General features: G+C 45.0%; 1 protein-coding gene across 1 annotated transcript in view; it reads left to right on the forward strand.

Moving 5' to 3' along the window:
• The first annotated feature begins 8,720 nt into the window (after window positions 1-8,720).
• LOC100472121 (pyroglutamyl-peptidase I like) overlaps window positions 8,721-15,030 on the forward strand; it is a 35,459-nt gene continuing 29,149 nt past the window's right edge. Inside the window, exons 1-2 of the mRNA XM_034668855.1 lie at window positions 8,721-8,789; window positions 13,639-13,691. Coding sequence (XP_034524746.1) covers window positions 8,756-8,789; window positions 13,639-13,691 — 87 coding nt within the window. The 5' untranslated portion in view covers window positions 8,721-8,755. The remainder of the gene's footprint in view (window positions 8,790-13,638; window positions 13,692-15,030) is intronic.

A 15,030-nucleotide genomic window follows, 5' to 3' on the forward strand; every position in this document is an offset into this window, starting at 1 on the left:
TTTTTAAATTACTCACATAGTTCCAGGGCAGGAGAGTGAGGTTCTTGTCTCATGGTGTCAAAGAATGAATCTTGAGGACAAAGGAGAGTGAGTAAAGCGATAGAGTTTTATTGAGCAAGGATCAAGAAGAAGCTCTCAGGCATGAGAGGGGTCTGACCGCGGATCTTGTGGCCTTATCGTTCTTGTGATGTCTTGGTTTGAGTAAGGACTGGTGATAACATCTTTAATGGCTTACTTCTTCTTTGGGGTCTGGTTATTTTTTATTCGTCACCATGTCACTGCCATAAAAGAACACCACCACTACCATCACCACCAACCCCACCCCCACCCCCCACCCTCTCCACTCCCACACCCGCACTGTGACACCCAGGGCAAGGTAGTCTGGTTTGTTCCCTTATCTCTGATGTCCTTATACCTCAGCATTTCTGGGCTTTCTGTGAGCCTGATCCGTAGTCCTCCACCTACCCCTCCTTCACTAGCAGCCCTGCCTGTCCCTTACTCAGTACCTGAATACATGTTCCTTGGGGAACAAAATAAAGGATTTTAGACTGAAAAGTTCCCTGTTTCTCATTAAACACCTGTCCCCAAAGTTGATATTTAGTCAAATACTCCCTCTTCTCCTTAATAGTTTCTGGGTTTTCTGTCTCACTTGGGTAGGCTAAAACTACCCCCAAATTAGAAAATAAATTCTTCGGGGCGCCTGGGTGGCACAGTGGTTAAGCATCTGCCTTCGGCTCAGGGCGTGATCCCGGCGTTACGGGATCGAGCCCCACATCAGCCTCTTCTGCTATGAGCCTGCTTCTTCCTCTCCCACTCCCCCTGCTTGTGTTCCCTCTCTCTCTGGCTGTCTCTATCTCTGTTGAATAAATAAATAAAATCTTAAAAAAAAAAAAAAAAAAAAAGAAAGAAAATAAATTCTTCTACATTTGCTTCCAATATTTTTATTGTTTTGACCTTTAGATCTGATCCCACACCATCAAATGGCCCATTCTTTGCTCCATTACTATAAATTACTTCCTAAGTCATGTATTAAATTCCCATATACATTATGGCTCGTCTTTTATTAACCATTTTTCCTAGTTTTACCACAACACCACACTGTCTTAAGGACCACAGCTCTATCACGTGTTTGGACATCCAGGAGGACAAGCCCTTCCTAATTAAATATTCAAATGAGGTACTTAAGGATTTTGGGAGTTGGCTCTGATTCCATCTTACTGATGACGTTGTGGAACATAGGTGAGGTTTAGTGGGGTGGAGTCCGGAGCCGGAGCCGATGACCAAGAAAGAATTCTTGAGGCGTCTTTGGTGCAAAATGGTGATTTATTAAAGCACGGGGACAGGACCCGTGGGCAGAAAGAGCTGCTGCCCCGGGGGTTGTGAGGGGTGGCTGATTATATACCATGGGGTTGGGGGGCGGTAAAGAAAAAGGGAGGTTGAGAAAATATTTTCATATGTTAAAGAAGATTCACAAGATACAGGAGGCCTTGCCATGGTCGAGTTAAGTTGTTTTTTCCTCTAGCCAGGCATTAACATGAAGATAGTTGGGAACGTCCTGGATTCCTAGAAGTATCTGTCTATGGTCTGCAGGCTGTAAGACATTTAGTTGTATTTCATTCCCTTCCGGAAACTAGGTTAGTGATAGAAATGCTTTGTTCTTGTAAACTGCTAAGACATTTGCAAACTGAGGGAGACTTAAGTCTTGCAAGATTGTGGTACCTATAGGTTCCTGTTTCTTTGTCCTTTAGGGCAGCCAGGAGTGCCTGAGTTATGTCACGTACATCCCATGGTGGGGGGGAATGTGCAGGGTGTCAGTTTCTGCTTTTTCCTCAGCTTGCCTTCTGTTCCCTCATCATTACCTTGAACATTAATTTGCATAGCATTCAGGTCTTTAAAGTTTTGAGTCTTCCAATCAAAGAACAGAAGCACACCCAGGTTTATTTAGGTCTTTCATTGGGGGAAGGGGAGGGCTAAGGTTCTAGAGTTCTTACAGAAGGACCTCTTACGTTTCTTATGCTGGGTCTATTCCTGCGTATTTCTGATATTTGTTGGCCATTATGAATGGGCTTTTTCTTTTTTCCGGTTATACTTGCTAATTGAGTATTACTGGTACATAAGAAAGCTATCAGCTTGGATATATGCCAGTCTCGTATCCTGCCACTCTTATGAGGTCTAATAGTTTTTAAAGTCAATTATCATAGATTTTCTAAGTAGACCCTCAGAACGTCTATAAATAAGTTGTTGGGTGTCTAAATGTTCCTCAAACCTCAGTGACTGCACACTCACTTCTGACACTAAATTTGCCCTTAATCCTAACCAAGAACAGAGAAAAATATTATTTATATACATACACTGGAAAATAGGGGCCCCACAAAGTCCTAGAGCATGTTTTCAGTGTGGCTCTGTCTTATATCTAGGAGGTAGTCTTCTCCTCCCTCTGGCCTCATTTATCTACTTGGGAATATCTTCAGTGTTAAGAACACAACTAAGGGGTGGCTCAGTCGGTTAAGCGTCTGCCTTTGGCTCAGGTCATGATCCTGGAATCCTGGGATCAAGCCCTTCATCAGGTTCCCTGCTCAGTGGGGTGCCTGCTTCTCCCTCTCCCTCTGCCCATGCCTCTGCTCTCTCTCTCTCAACTAAATAAAAATCTTTATATAAACACACACACACAACTGTTCTAGCCATTCCCAAGGTATTCGTGAAATTTGAAAGAAAAATCCGGTATTTAAACAGAAGGGCTAGCAAACTACAGGATTTTATTTAATAAGGAAACAAATTCCTCTTGTAGCAGTTGTTACTTTTTGGTCAAGGAGCTGTCGTCCTGAAAAAAAGAGAAAGAAAAAAACCAGATTAAGGCTTAGCAAAAATGGAAGGAAAAAATATAAGGCAGAAGAAAAATATAGACAAACCTTTCTCCTATAAAATGTAGGGGAAATAGTACCTTGTGATGTATCATAGCAAACTGCTAGAAATTTTAAAACACAAATTTTCAAGCCATTAATTCACAATTCTTCAGTGATGTTATACAAACTAGTATCTTTCTATACCAACTTCCCATGGAATATTGAACATAATCCCAATATTGTAATGTGGTTTCTAACATACCAATTCTTTTTTTTTTTTTTAAGATTTTATTTATTTATTTATTCGACAGAGGTAGAGACAGCCAGTGAGAGAGGGAACACAGGCAGGGGGAGTGGGAGAGGAAGAAACAGGCTCATAGTGGAGGAGCCTGATGTGGGGCTCGATCCAATAACACCGGGATCACGCCCTGAGCCGAAGGCAGACGCTCAACCGCTGTGCCACCCAGGCGCCCCCTAACATACCAATTCTCTAACTGTTTTAAAACAGTTTCAAATGGTTGTTTCTGAATATTGTAAAAGTTAAAGTTTTCCTTTTTTTTTTTTTTTTAAAGATTTTATTTATTTGTTTGAGAGAAAGCACAAGCAAGGAGAATGGCAGAGAGAGAGGGAGAAACAGACTCCCCGCTGAGCAGGGAGCCCAATGTGGGGATCCATTCCAGGACCCCGGATCATGACCTAAGCAGAAGACAGACACTTAACTGACTGAGCCACCCAGGCGCCCCTAAAATTTTCCATTTTTTTTTTTTAAAGATTTTATTTATTTATTCGACAGAGATAGAGACAGCCAGCGAGAGAGGGAACACAGCAGGGGGAGTGGGAGAGGAAAGCAGGCTCATAGCGGAGGAGCCTGATGTGGGGCTCAATCCCAGAACGCCGGGATCACGCCCTGAGCCGAAGGCAGACACCTAACCGCTGTGCCACCCTGGCGCCCCAAAATTTTCCATTTTTAAATACGTACATGCCTTGAGCATTTGAAAGCTATTCCTTAGTAGGAAAGTTAAAAACATGAATATGTGGTGTCAGAAACCTCCAAAAAGGTCAAGCACAGCTCCAGGGTCCTTCCTTACATGGCTGTCGGAGCCAAATCACGCCTAGGAAACCAGCAATAGGACGTCAACCGGCAAGAAAAAAGTATCTATTGCTAATTGCTTCAATGAGCAATTCCACAGTAGTGAAAACCATAAATACTACAATTTTGACACAACTGTTAGGAATTAGCTGGATAGTTAGGTAGGTAGGTAGTCAGGGCCAGGATCCCCACAAGAAAATAAGGAGTCAGGACAGCTAAAATAAAACGGCATTCACATACTGTTTGGCAGCTTAGACAGGACGGCACTGACATTCTGCTTTGCAGCCTTTGCAGAAATGACTTCTGCAAAATGTCCTAAAACAAGACAATTAACCACAAAAGCATCTGTCAATATCACAGGCAAGGGTCAGTTAAGACCTAAGCCCCCAGATGTCAGAAAAAAAGAAAAAAAAGACCATCAGCACATGGACATTAATAGGTAGACAGATACATGACCAAAGTCCTGATTGGCACGACTCAGCACACCCTGATTGCTTAAGAAAGTTCTGCAAAAGAGCTCATAAAAACCCCAACTTAAAAACTGAGGGGGGTGGGGGGCAACCCATTTGGGTAACCCCTACCTCTCCAGGAACTTTATACTCTTGCTCAATAAACTTTGCTTTGCTGTTCATCACTCTTCATCTAGTCTACCTCTTCATTCCTCAAAGCAGCATGACCAAAACCAGGGGCACTAAGGAGACACAAAAATCCTGTAACAAAAAGGGGTCAACCTAACAAGGGAAAGCAAAAAAAAGGGGGGGGGGGTTGATGGAATATGGAATATTCTGAAGCCCTCAGTCCTCATTTTTTAACCAAATCTAGTTACTCGTTTAACTACAAATTTGTTCCTGTATCCCCTAAGGTCGCTTTATCATCAACCATATCCCATTCCCTATGGAGGAAACATTGTATTCTATCGCAGGGTCTGGCAAATTACAGCCCACGGCCCCAACTCAGCCCTCTCCGCCTATCTTTTTGTACAGCCTGTGAGCTAAAAATAGTCTTTACATTTGTAAATAGTTTAAGAAATCAAAAGAGGAATAATGGTTTGTGACACGTGGGCATTATATGTACTCAAAATTCATAGTTACTGGAGCACAGCCACGCCCCCTCGTTTGCATATTAACCAAGCTGCTTTGAAAGCTACAAGGGCGGAGTTGAACAGTTGAAACAGAGACCCTGAGTTTGGCCCACAATGTTTACTTAGAAGCTCTTAACAGAGACTGTGTTTTGGCCCCTTTCGAACTGTTAAGCTGGAAAAGCAAAGGAATGGGGTGAGAGAGTCCCAAAGGCTACCTTGGAAGAGTGACAGTTTTCGAGATTCAGTCAATGCTTTGACAAGGGCAGTTTGTGAGTTTTACATTTTATGGTAGACATAAGTAGCTGAGCTGGAAGCAGAGATGTTTGACACAGACAGACTTACTACTATTATTATTATTATTTAATTGCAAGTGCGTCTTGTTGATTGATTCATTCTCCCCACCTCCCAAGGGGAATTTGACCAGGCTGATTAAATTTCATTTATGTCAAGTGTACAAAATGTGTTGGAAGAGCTGTTCATGTCAGAGACAAATAAACCCTTTTAATCCTTTTTCTTGCTCAAGCAGGAAGTCACAACTTGCCAATGAGAAATTTAAAACAAATCCCACAAAGTTTTACGTTTGGTTCAAAACTCGAAATATTTAGGTCTTGGGATATTATAATCTTGGCAGCCCACATGTGTTGTCCCTGGTGAGAACACGTGTGTACTGTTGCTTTGCTTTTCAGTTCACTGGGAGAGGGTCGCACCTTGCCCTCTTAATCCCAGAGTCAAACATGATTACAAATATTTTCCTCTAGGGAATCTAACTCATAAGGAAGATCACTGTGCTTTTTTGTTAAATAAAACTTCTCTCTTTAGTTGCCTTATTCGTTCTCAGGCTTACTGTGTTTCATGAGCCTAAAGATTGTGTTTGACATCAACAATTGTTAGAGACCATTTGTTTTTACAATGGAAAAAGAAATAAAAGTGCAGATGTCAGACCTCAAAATCCATACTTCTCTGAATTGTTTTCATTTTAGAGAACGAGAATGTGTGGGTTTTTTTTTTTTCCGGGTGGGGTTGGATGAAATCAGAGACATGTCACCGTTGCTAAGTAAAAATATTTTACATCTCTCCCTTTCTTTTTTACTAATTGCGAAATTAGGGGAAAGTTTAGGACATAAGAAAAATAGATGAATTATGGGAAAGCGAAAATTCCAGGACACATTCCAGTTTAAGTTAAACTAAGAATGGCTTACGTCAAACCCTAAAAAAAAAAAAAAATTAAAATTGCAGGGTCGTTATCAGATAAGTAGCATCGTTAAAACTGGCAGTCTTAACAACAGTTGAGTCTGTTTCGAGGTGTGATAAGTTAACATTAGTAAACACAAGTTAGCTACCCAGATCTCATTAGTGTTGATATCAGAGTCTGACCCTAGCAGCAACCAACTTTACAAATGCCAGCATTTCCAGTGGCCTAATTTGTTTATGACTGTGATGGGCAAGCAAAACCCTCTGGACAGAAGGACAGAAGGACTAGGTAAGTGACATGAACTTGAACCAGGGAAGCCATTCACCCAAGTGGGGAGTTGACATAGCACCAACCATCCCTGAGGGAGTATGAGAAACTGGGTAATTGTTCTCAAGCTTGGATTTCTGTATGGTCTACTTTAATCTCAAAATAAGGTGTAATGCAATGCCCTCTGTCTCCCTGCAAAAACAAGGTGGGCCCAGCCTCCCAGAACAGGAAGGGGAAGGCCACTGGGGGCAAATGCCACTTCCCACCTGCTCCCTGCTGTAAATAAGCCTGCAGCCCACACCAGGGGTCAATTAAAAGGAATGGCCATTGGTTCAGCGTCCCCAGGAAGGCATCAGGTGGAGTCTAGTCTTGGCAGTGATCCCAATTAAAGGGAGTGGTATAGTTTTTTTCTATCAGGGGGCCAATTAAGAAGATGGAACCACATGGTCACACCCTCTAATACAGGGCACTCTGAACTTGGGGAAGCACTGTGACCCTGGAGGAACTCTGCCAGTCTACCTGGGCTGGAGCTTCTCATAGCCATACCCAGAGGGGGAAAGAGAATTTTTTTTTTGTACCTCCTATTATACTGGTTTCTTTTTTTTTTTTTTTTAAGATTTTATTTTCTTATTTGAGAGAGAGCAGGAGGAGGGGTAGAGAGAGAGGGAGAGAGAGGATCTTAAGCAGACTCCCTATTGAGTGGTGACCCCACGTTGGGCTTGATCTCAGGACCCTGAGAGATCATGACCTGAGCTGAAATCAAGAGTTGTATGCTTAGGGGCACCTGGGTGGCTTAGTCTCCCTTTGACTCAGGTCATGATCCTGGGATCCTGGGTTTGAATCCCTCACCGGGCTCCCTGCTCAGCGGGGAGTCTGCTTCTCCTTCTCTCTCTACTCCTCCCCCCTGCTTGTGCACGCGCTCTCTCTCTCAAATAAATTAATTAATTAAAAAAAAAGAGTCGAAAGCTTAACCAACTGAGCCACCCAGGCTCCCCACCTCCTATTAGACAGCTTTCTAGAAAGAAGTATTTTTAGCTAAAAAACTAGATAGATAGAGAAATATATATAAAATATATAAAACTTTTATATTTAAAAAGTTTATAAAACTATATATATAATATATAGTTTTATATTATATTTATATATGAATATAATATATTTATATTATATATATATTATATATCCTGAAAGGTCAAGATGTTGCATACCACGGCTTCTTCGATAGAGAAACTAGCCCCAAATGTTAGCTTTAGTTACTCTGCCGCAATTAACAAGTGGAGGACTGTCTACAGAGCCGGGAGCAGACCACCAAGGGGTAGCGGCTAACATTTAGTGGAGCGTGTAGTTAGTCAAGCATGGTGTCGAGCGCTCATGGCCGGCAGGATGCGGTGTGGGGAGGGCACAGTCTGAGAAGCCAAAAAAAAAAAAAAAGAAGACTTTGCTGGCCAGGTGAGCCTGGGCTCCGCAGGGCGGCAGGGGGTGAGGGCAATGCCCCTGAGGCTCAGTAGGGCTCCATTCTGGAAGCGGGTGCTGGGATCCTATCCATTTCACAGAAAGGGGAGACAGGGCACAAGAGGTGAACGTGTCTGAGGACCCACAGCTTATAGGTGACAGGTGCTTTCAACCAACACTTTTACCATAAGCTTCATCTGTGGTTTTGGTTTTCTTTTTTCCTTTTTTTCTTTTTTTAACATATTTTTCATCATCAGTTTCAAGAGCAACCAAACACAATGGGGGCCTCCGGGGGAGGGAAGGGGGATGATTACTGAAGAGAGGAAACAAGATCGAAACAATAGATTGTAGGGTCACCCACCAACCTGATTTGCCTGGGACTCGACGGGTTATAGCACATTTTAGTACCCCCCCCACCCCCACCCCAATCCCAGGTACCCCTCAGTCCCAGGCAGACAGGGACCGTTTGTCACCAAACTCCTGGCTCCCCTTTGACCCACACCCAGCAAGAAACTGACCTGACCCCAAGGGGCCAGAAATCCCTGATGGTGTTCTGACCCTCTATTTGTCATTGTCCAAAGCCTCTGAGTCCCAAGCTGGCTATTTCTGCTTTCAGGGGTCATCATCTTACCGCCCTATCCCCACCCCCAGAGTCTCCAGCCTTTCGGGGGGCCTCCTGGCCAGACAAGGCTGGACGCCCATGGTAGGAACCTGAGGCTGCCAGCCTCCGGGCGGGAGGGGTGCCCAGTGTTCCCAGTACCCCGTGCCCTGGGCGGAGCCACGGTCACCTGACCCCCGAGGCACAGATACATGCTCCCCATTTGGGTTTCATGGACTCCCAGCCCAGCTGCGTGGTGGTGACTGGTAAGACTATTTTTCTGCTTTCCCATTTGCTGCCGCTTTTAGCCTGACCGTGGAATGTACGCTTGCCTGATCCGCTCAGAAACAGTTCCCTCTTGGGGAAAAGAGAACGGCAACTGGTGGTGCCAATAACTCCAGATGGAAGCTCACTGCTCACTATGGCCTATTGAAAAATGGTCAGGGGACAGAGAGGCTTTTCTGCTCCGGTCCTATCCTTCACTTCAAAGGTGCCAGCAATGGGCTCAAGCTCAGACCTTGTCCTTCCACCCACCGGGGAGGAATCTGGGGCTGGTACCTGCTGTCCCTAAGTCTGGGGCCTAGTGGGCCCATGGGGCATCCCTGGGGTATAGCTCCATAGCAAGCAAGTGGGAGCTGGGGATCCAGAAAGGATGGGGCCTTATAAGGCTGGTACAGTGGTTCATCTACAAGAACCACCCCCAAAGAGCACACAGCCCCCAACACCCGGACTAACAGAGCTCTCAGCCACCCAGAAAACCCTAGAGCTCCGCCTGAGAGCCACCAATTGGAGGCTCTGAACCCCAAAAGATCAACTTGGAAGGAATGATAGCCACCCACACCTGCCTTTCTCCAATTCATCCCAAATCAACCCAGCACTCTCCAGTCACTGTCACGGCTGGGCCCTGAAGGACTTGATTTCTCTACAAAGTTCCTTCCTTCCGGTTAGACACATCTGGCATGTTTTCAGTTTTTTGAATTGTGTTAGAGGAAGGCAACAGGAGACAAAGATTTCTATGTACGTGGAAAATTGAAAATTACCTATCTTAGTACTTTCAGACTATCATCAAACTCCTGTTAACCTTCTGAGGAAAAGAAAACTCTTGAAAACCTTTTATCTCCCTTGCTTTTTTTTTTTTTTTAAAGATTTTATTTATTTATTTGACAGAGATAGAGACAGCCAGCGAGAGAGGGAACACAAGCAGGGGGAGTGGGAGAGGAAGAAGCAGGCTCATAGCAGGAGCCTGATGTGGGGCTCGATCCCATAACGCTGGGATCACGCCCTGAGCCGAAGGCAGACGCTTAACCGCTGTGCTACCCAGGCGCCCCTCCCTTGCTTTTATTTGTGTTATTTGGGGTATGGAAATTGAGTGGTTCAAAATATTTTTGAATTGCTAAGGAAACTGGACCCCTGATAAATGCCACGCTTGTCACAAATGAAATATGAATATTGAAGCCCACTTGGCACATCTTCGACTCACGCTGACCTCTGCCTCTGGCCTGTCAGCTTGTAGTTTGCTGGCAAACTCTAGACTGTGTGATGAAGTTACCTGATCACCAGCCATGATGTGGGAATGCCCACCGGCTTCTAGAGTGCGGCCTTCCTTTATTAAAAATGCTTTGAGCTGCCAGGGGTAGTCTCTTCATCTAATTGGATTTGCGGGGAGAACTAGCCAAGACGGTTGGCACAGAGATGGAAGGGGTTGGGGGAGGACAGGGCTCTGACAAACAGGCTGGGGTTCGGGGCATCCTGACTGGCACCAGGAAGAACAATGGGAGGCTGAGAAAACCGGCATCCCTCCAAAGGGCCTCCCTCGATTGTGAGAGAAGATTCCTCCAGCCTTATGCAAATTTCGCCCCAGGGCCTGCCAAGTCTAAAGTGTAAAACAAGGGCTCCAAACCTGTACTTGCTGAGTTGGTTTCCTAATTGAAAACAGATAAGAGATGATCTATGTTGATCTGAATATGATTCTAAAGCAGAATGTGATTTTTTTGTGTGTGTGGCGCTGCATTTTTAGTGTGTCTACAATCATCCCAGGAGGTACCTGGTTTCTCAGTGATTTTTTCTGAATCTCAATATTTTCTTTTTTTCCCCCGACTGTTCCCAGTGTAGCTACGGTCTTATTTATCCTATAGGAGTCAGTCAATGTCAAGAGGACCCCATTGGCTTCCTGGTGTCAGGACCTCCTGTCCAAAATTTCTGCATTGCCTGAGAAAGATTGACCCCCTGTGAGCCCCACTTGTTAGTGGGTTCGAGAATCCAGGCCCCCACCCTGCAGGGGCAGGGGTGGGGGGTGGCCCCGGAGCTCTGAAGGGCTCCTCTGAAGGGGAGATGAAATAAGGGGTCCCATGGGTGTGGTCACTCCCACACCATCTTTTATAAAGGCGCTTTGAGGGTCAATTTTAGGTCTCAACTTGACTGGGCCACAGGATGTCTAGATACCTGAGTTGGAAACAAACCGCTTCCCCCGTCTCTAACCCCTGACCACCGTTAGGCTGTTCTGCACCTCTGTAATTATGTTATTTTATGACTATTGTATAAATGGCATCATGTGCTATGTATCCTTTGGAGATTGGCTTGTTTTCACTCAGGATATTTCCTTTGAGGTGCATGTAAGCTGTTGAATGTATCAACGGTTCCTTTTTTTTTTTTCTTTTAACAGCTTTATTGAGATAAAATTCACATGCTATACAATTCGTTTAAAATGGGCAGTTTTCACCTGTGGCTCAGTCGGTGGAATGTGTGGCTCTTGATCTTGGGGTCGTGACCTTGAGCTGCATGTTGGGTATAGAGATTACGTCAAAATAAAATCTTTAAAAATATAAAAATAAAAATAAATAAAACGGGCAATCCAATGGCTTTTAGTATCTTCATAGAGTGATGCCTTCATCACATAACCAATTTTAGAACATGTGAATTAACCCCGAAAAGAGACTCCACGCCCCTCAGCTATCACTCCCTGATCTACTCTGATGTAGGAAAGAGTTTAGGGTTCAGAGCTGACAGCCAAGAAAGAATTCTTGAGACGTCTTTGGTGCAAAAAGGTGGTTTTATTAAAGCATGGGGACAGGATCTGTGGGCAGGAAGAACTGCACTGGGGTCACAAGGAGTGACCCATTGTATACTTTGAAGTTGGGAGAGGGTTAAGGATAGCATAAGTCTCTAAGGGATTTTGGAAGCAAGGTTTCCAGGACCTTGAGGGGGCTAGCTATTGTTGGGAAAAGGTCATTTATTAATGTCCAATAAAACCTTAGTCTCATGAGACCCTTCAGATGCGTATCAGTGGGCCATATGCTTGGGGGATGATTGCCGACACGTATCTTGGGGAGGAGAGATAAATGAAGTTTCCAAAGGAATTTTTATGTGTTAAATACTTATAGGATCCTGGGGGTTGGGCTGAGATTGCCTTTCACCCTTAGCAAAGTACTCACATCGAGGCAGCTGAGTCCCTAGAGGAAGGTCACTCTGCCTGTTTTAAGGACTTGTCAACGGGCTGTAAGGAGTAAGGAAATTTAATTTTTCTTTTGTCTTTTTTTCTCACATCACCCCCCAGCACCCCCCCCCACCTCCCCACTACAGTAGTAGTGATCTACTAACCACAACCTGACTTCTGTCTCTCTAGGTTCTGGATAGGTCATATAAATGGGGCCACACACTCTGTGGTCCTTTGTGGCTGTGGCTTCTTTCACTTGGCATAATATTTTCAAGGCCACATTGTATCATGTGTTAGTACTTTACTTCCTTTTATTAACAAATAATACCCCATTGTACGGATCGCACCACATTTTGTTTACCCATTCAGCAGTTGACGGGCACGTTGGCGGGGTTTCCACTTTTTTTTCTTTTCACTGCTGAGTAGTATTCCGTGATCTGGAATTCTTGCTTTACCGTTCACGTCTTGAAGGACATTTGGGTAGTTTCCAGCTTTGGGTTATTACAAATAAAGCTGCCGTGAACGTCCGTGTACAAGTTTCCGTGTGAGAACAAGTCTTCCTTTCTCTGGAATAAATCTCCAGGAGTGCATATGGTGGGAAGTCCACTTTCAGTTTTAAAAGAATCTGGCCAACTATTTCCCAGAGCGGCAGTGCCGTTTTGCACTCCCACTCAGCAACGGGTATGAGCCAGTTTCTCTTCATCCTTGTCAGCTTTTGGTGTTATTGGTATTTCTGTTTGAGCTGTTTGAGCTGTTGTGATGAGATCTCGCTGTGGTTTTAATCTGTGTTTCCCTGCCGGTGAGCGACGTCAGACATCCCTTGTCGTGCTAGTTTGCTGTCTGCACATAGCCCTTCTTCAGGGAAATGTCCCTTTGTGTATTCTGCCAACTTTCTAATTGGGCTGTTTTTTAACGTTGAGTTTAGAGAGTTCTTTATATAGTCTACGTACAAGGCCTCTGTCAGATGTGTGATCTGCAACTGTTTTTTCCCGTGCCTTTCTTTTCATTCTCTCAGAAGGCATTTTCGCACAGCAAGAGTTCTCATTTGGTTGGGGTCCGGTTTATTAACGTTTACTTTCATAGACCGTGGCGTGCTCTTGGTGTCAAGACCTTGCCTAACGGTAGGTCTCAAGATGTTCTCCCTTTTTGCCCCGTTAAAGATTTATAATTTTCCTTCTTTCATGGAAGGCTGTGATCCACTTTGAGTTAATTTTTGTACAAGGTGCGAAACGGGGTTGAGGACTCGTTTTTGCCTCTGGGTAGCCTGCTGTTCCAGCCCCATTTGTTGAAAAGGCCATCCTCCTCCGCGGAATTGATGCCACACCTCTCCTAGCCGAAGACTGGGCATATTCACACGGGGGTACTTCTGGGCTCTTAACAAAGCATGCATTTTAACCAGACATTTGTGTGCTTTCTCAAGACTTCCTAGCTTGGGGGTGGGTCAGCAGCATGTTCCTTTTTGGCTCCCCCACAATGCCTCCCACAGAGAACTCTGAAAATGCTCCCCGACAGGTGAGGTTGCAAGCAACCACAAGAAGGGGCATGTGTGGAGTGACCGGGGCCCACCATGACCCTGGGAGCAGCAGGAAGCTCCCATGGGAATTGGGGAGCAGCCCAGGTGTAGACACATCCTCCCCCCAACTAGGCCTGGCTTGAACTAACCAGGGTCTCTTTGGTTCCAGGTTTTGGGCCCTTCCGGCAGCATCTGGTGAATTCTAGCTGGGAAGCAGTGAAGGTAAACAGCCACGTGGCTCAGACCCCGCAGCTCAGGGCCCCACCAATTCCTTCTGTGGCTGAGAAACCCAGTGTGCAAGGCCCCTTGGCAGCCAGACCCACATCAGAGGGGAGAAGAAAAATACTCAGGACCCTGGGAGAGGGACTAACCTTTGGTCCTTGGGTTGTGACTCACCTGCCCCCAGGTGGCCCTTCTGACTGTGTGGTAAAGAAGAGACTGAGGGGACTGTGGGGACCCTCCTGGGAAGGAAGGAGAGTGCCCGAAAGCAGCCTCTGCTGCCCCAAGAGCTAGGTTCCCATGACTCTTACCCTTTTGGGCCCTGGGGCCTCGGGAAGGTCACTTCCCCCAGCCTCAGTTTCCTTATGCATGAAATGGGTGGAAAATAGTGCTGATGTTAAAGAGGAGTGAAAAAGACAAACATGTAAGCCAAGTAAGCACGGAAGTGTGTAAAAACAGGTAAGTGCTTAACAGTAGTCATTATCCTAAAGGACACACCTTTTTTATTATTTAAATTCAATTTAATTAACATGTAGTGTATTATCAGCTTCAGAGGTAGAATTTAGTGATTCATCAGTTGCATACAACACCCAGTGCTCATTCCATCATGTGCCCTCCTTAATGCCCATCACCCAGTTACCCCATCCCCCCTCTCCCTCCCCTCCAGCAATCCCCAGTTTGCTCCCTAGAGTTAAGAGTCTCTTATGGTTTGTCTCCCTCTCTGTTTTCATCTTATTTTATTTTTCCTTCCCTTCCTCTATGTTCATCTCTTTTGTTTCTTAAATTCTACACATGAGTAATAAAGGTGTGTCCTAATATAATATGATTTCACTCATGTGAGGTCATACCCTTATTTTTAAGGAAGTAGCTGGCCAGGAGAAAGCACGTCCTGAGATGGGATGAGGAGGGGTCAGGGTCTCATCACTAGAGGGGACCGCCCCTCCTCCTTGAAGCAAATGCCTCCTGCCAGTCCCACGTGGGTGTCACTTAGTGTCTTAGAACACAGCTGGCTGTTGATTCACACTTGACTGTCAATTTCATGCCTCTGTTGGATCAAGTCAAAGGTAGGGTCTTGAGTCTATTCTCAGGGTGTCCCAGGGGAGCTGAAAATGCCACAAAGCTACTTGAGTCACGGGTTTGCAGCCACTGTAACATTGCTTTTCTAGACTATCCGACAGATGCAGTCAGGGAAACTCGTGACTTTTGAGTTAGAATTTGGGTTGTTTTGTTGTTTTTTCTTTTTTCAGCCAGAAAAAGAGCTCAGAGAACCCCAGACTCACTGCCAAGCCTCACTGCTGTACACATCGTACCAGAAAGGCCAGGTCAGGGCTTTCGTGAGCTC

This window comes from Ailuropoda melanoleuca, chromosome 9 (assembly GCF_002007445.2).
Source record: "Ailuropoda melanoleuca isolate Jingjing chromosome 9, ASM200744v2, whole genome shotgun sequence".
Classification (NCBI taxonomy): domain Eukaryota; kingdom Metazoa; phylum Chordata; class Mammalia; order Carnivora; family Ursidae; genus Ailuropoda; species Ailuropoda melanoleuca.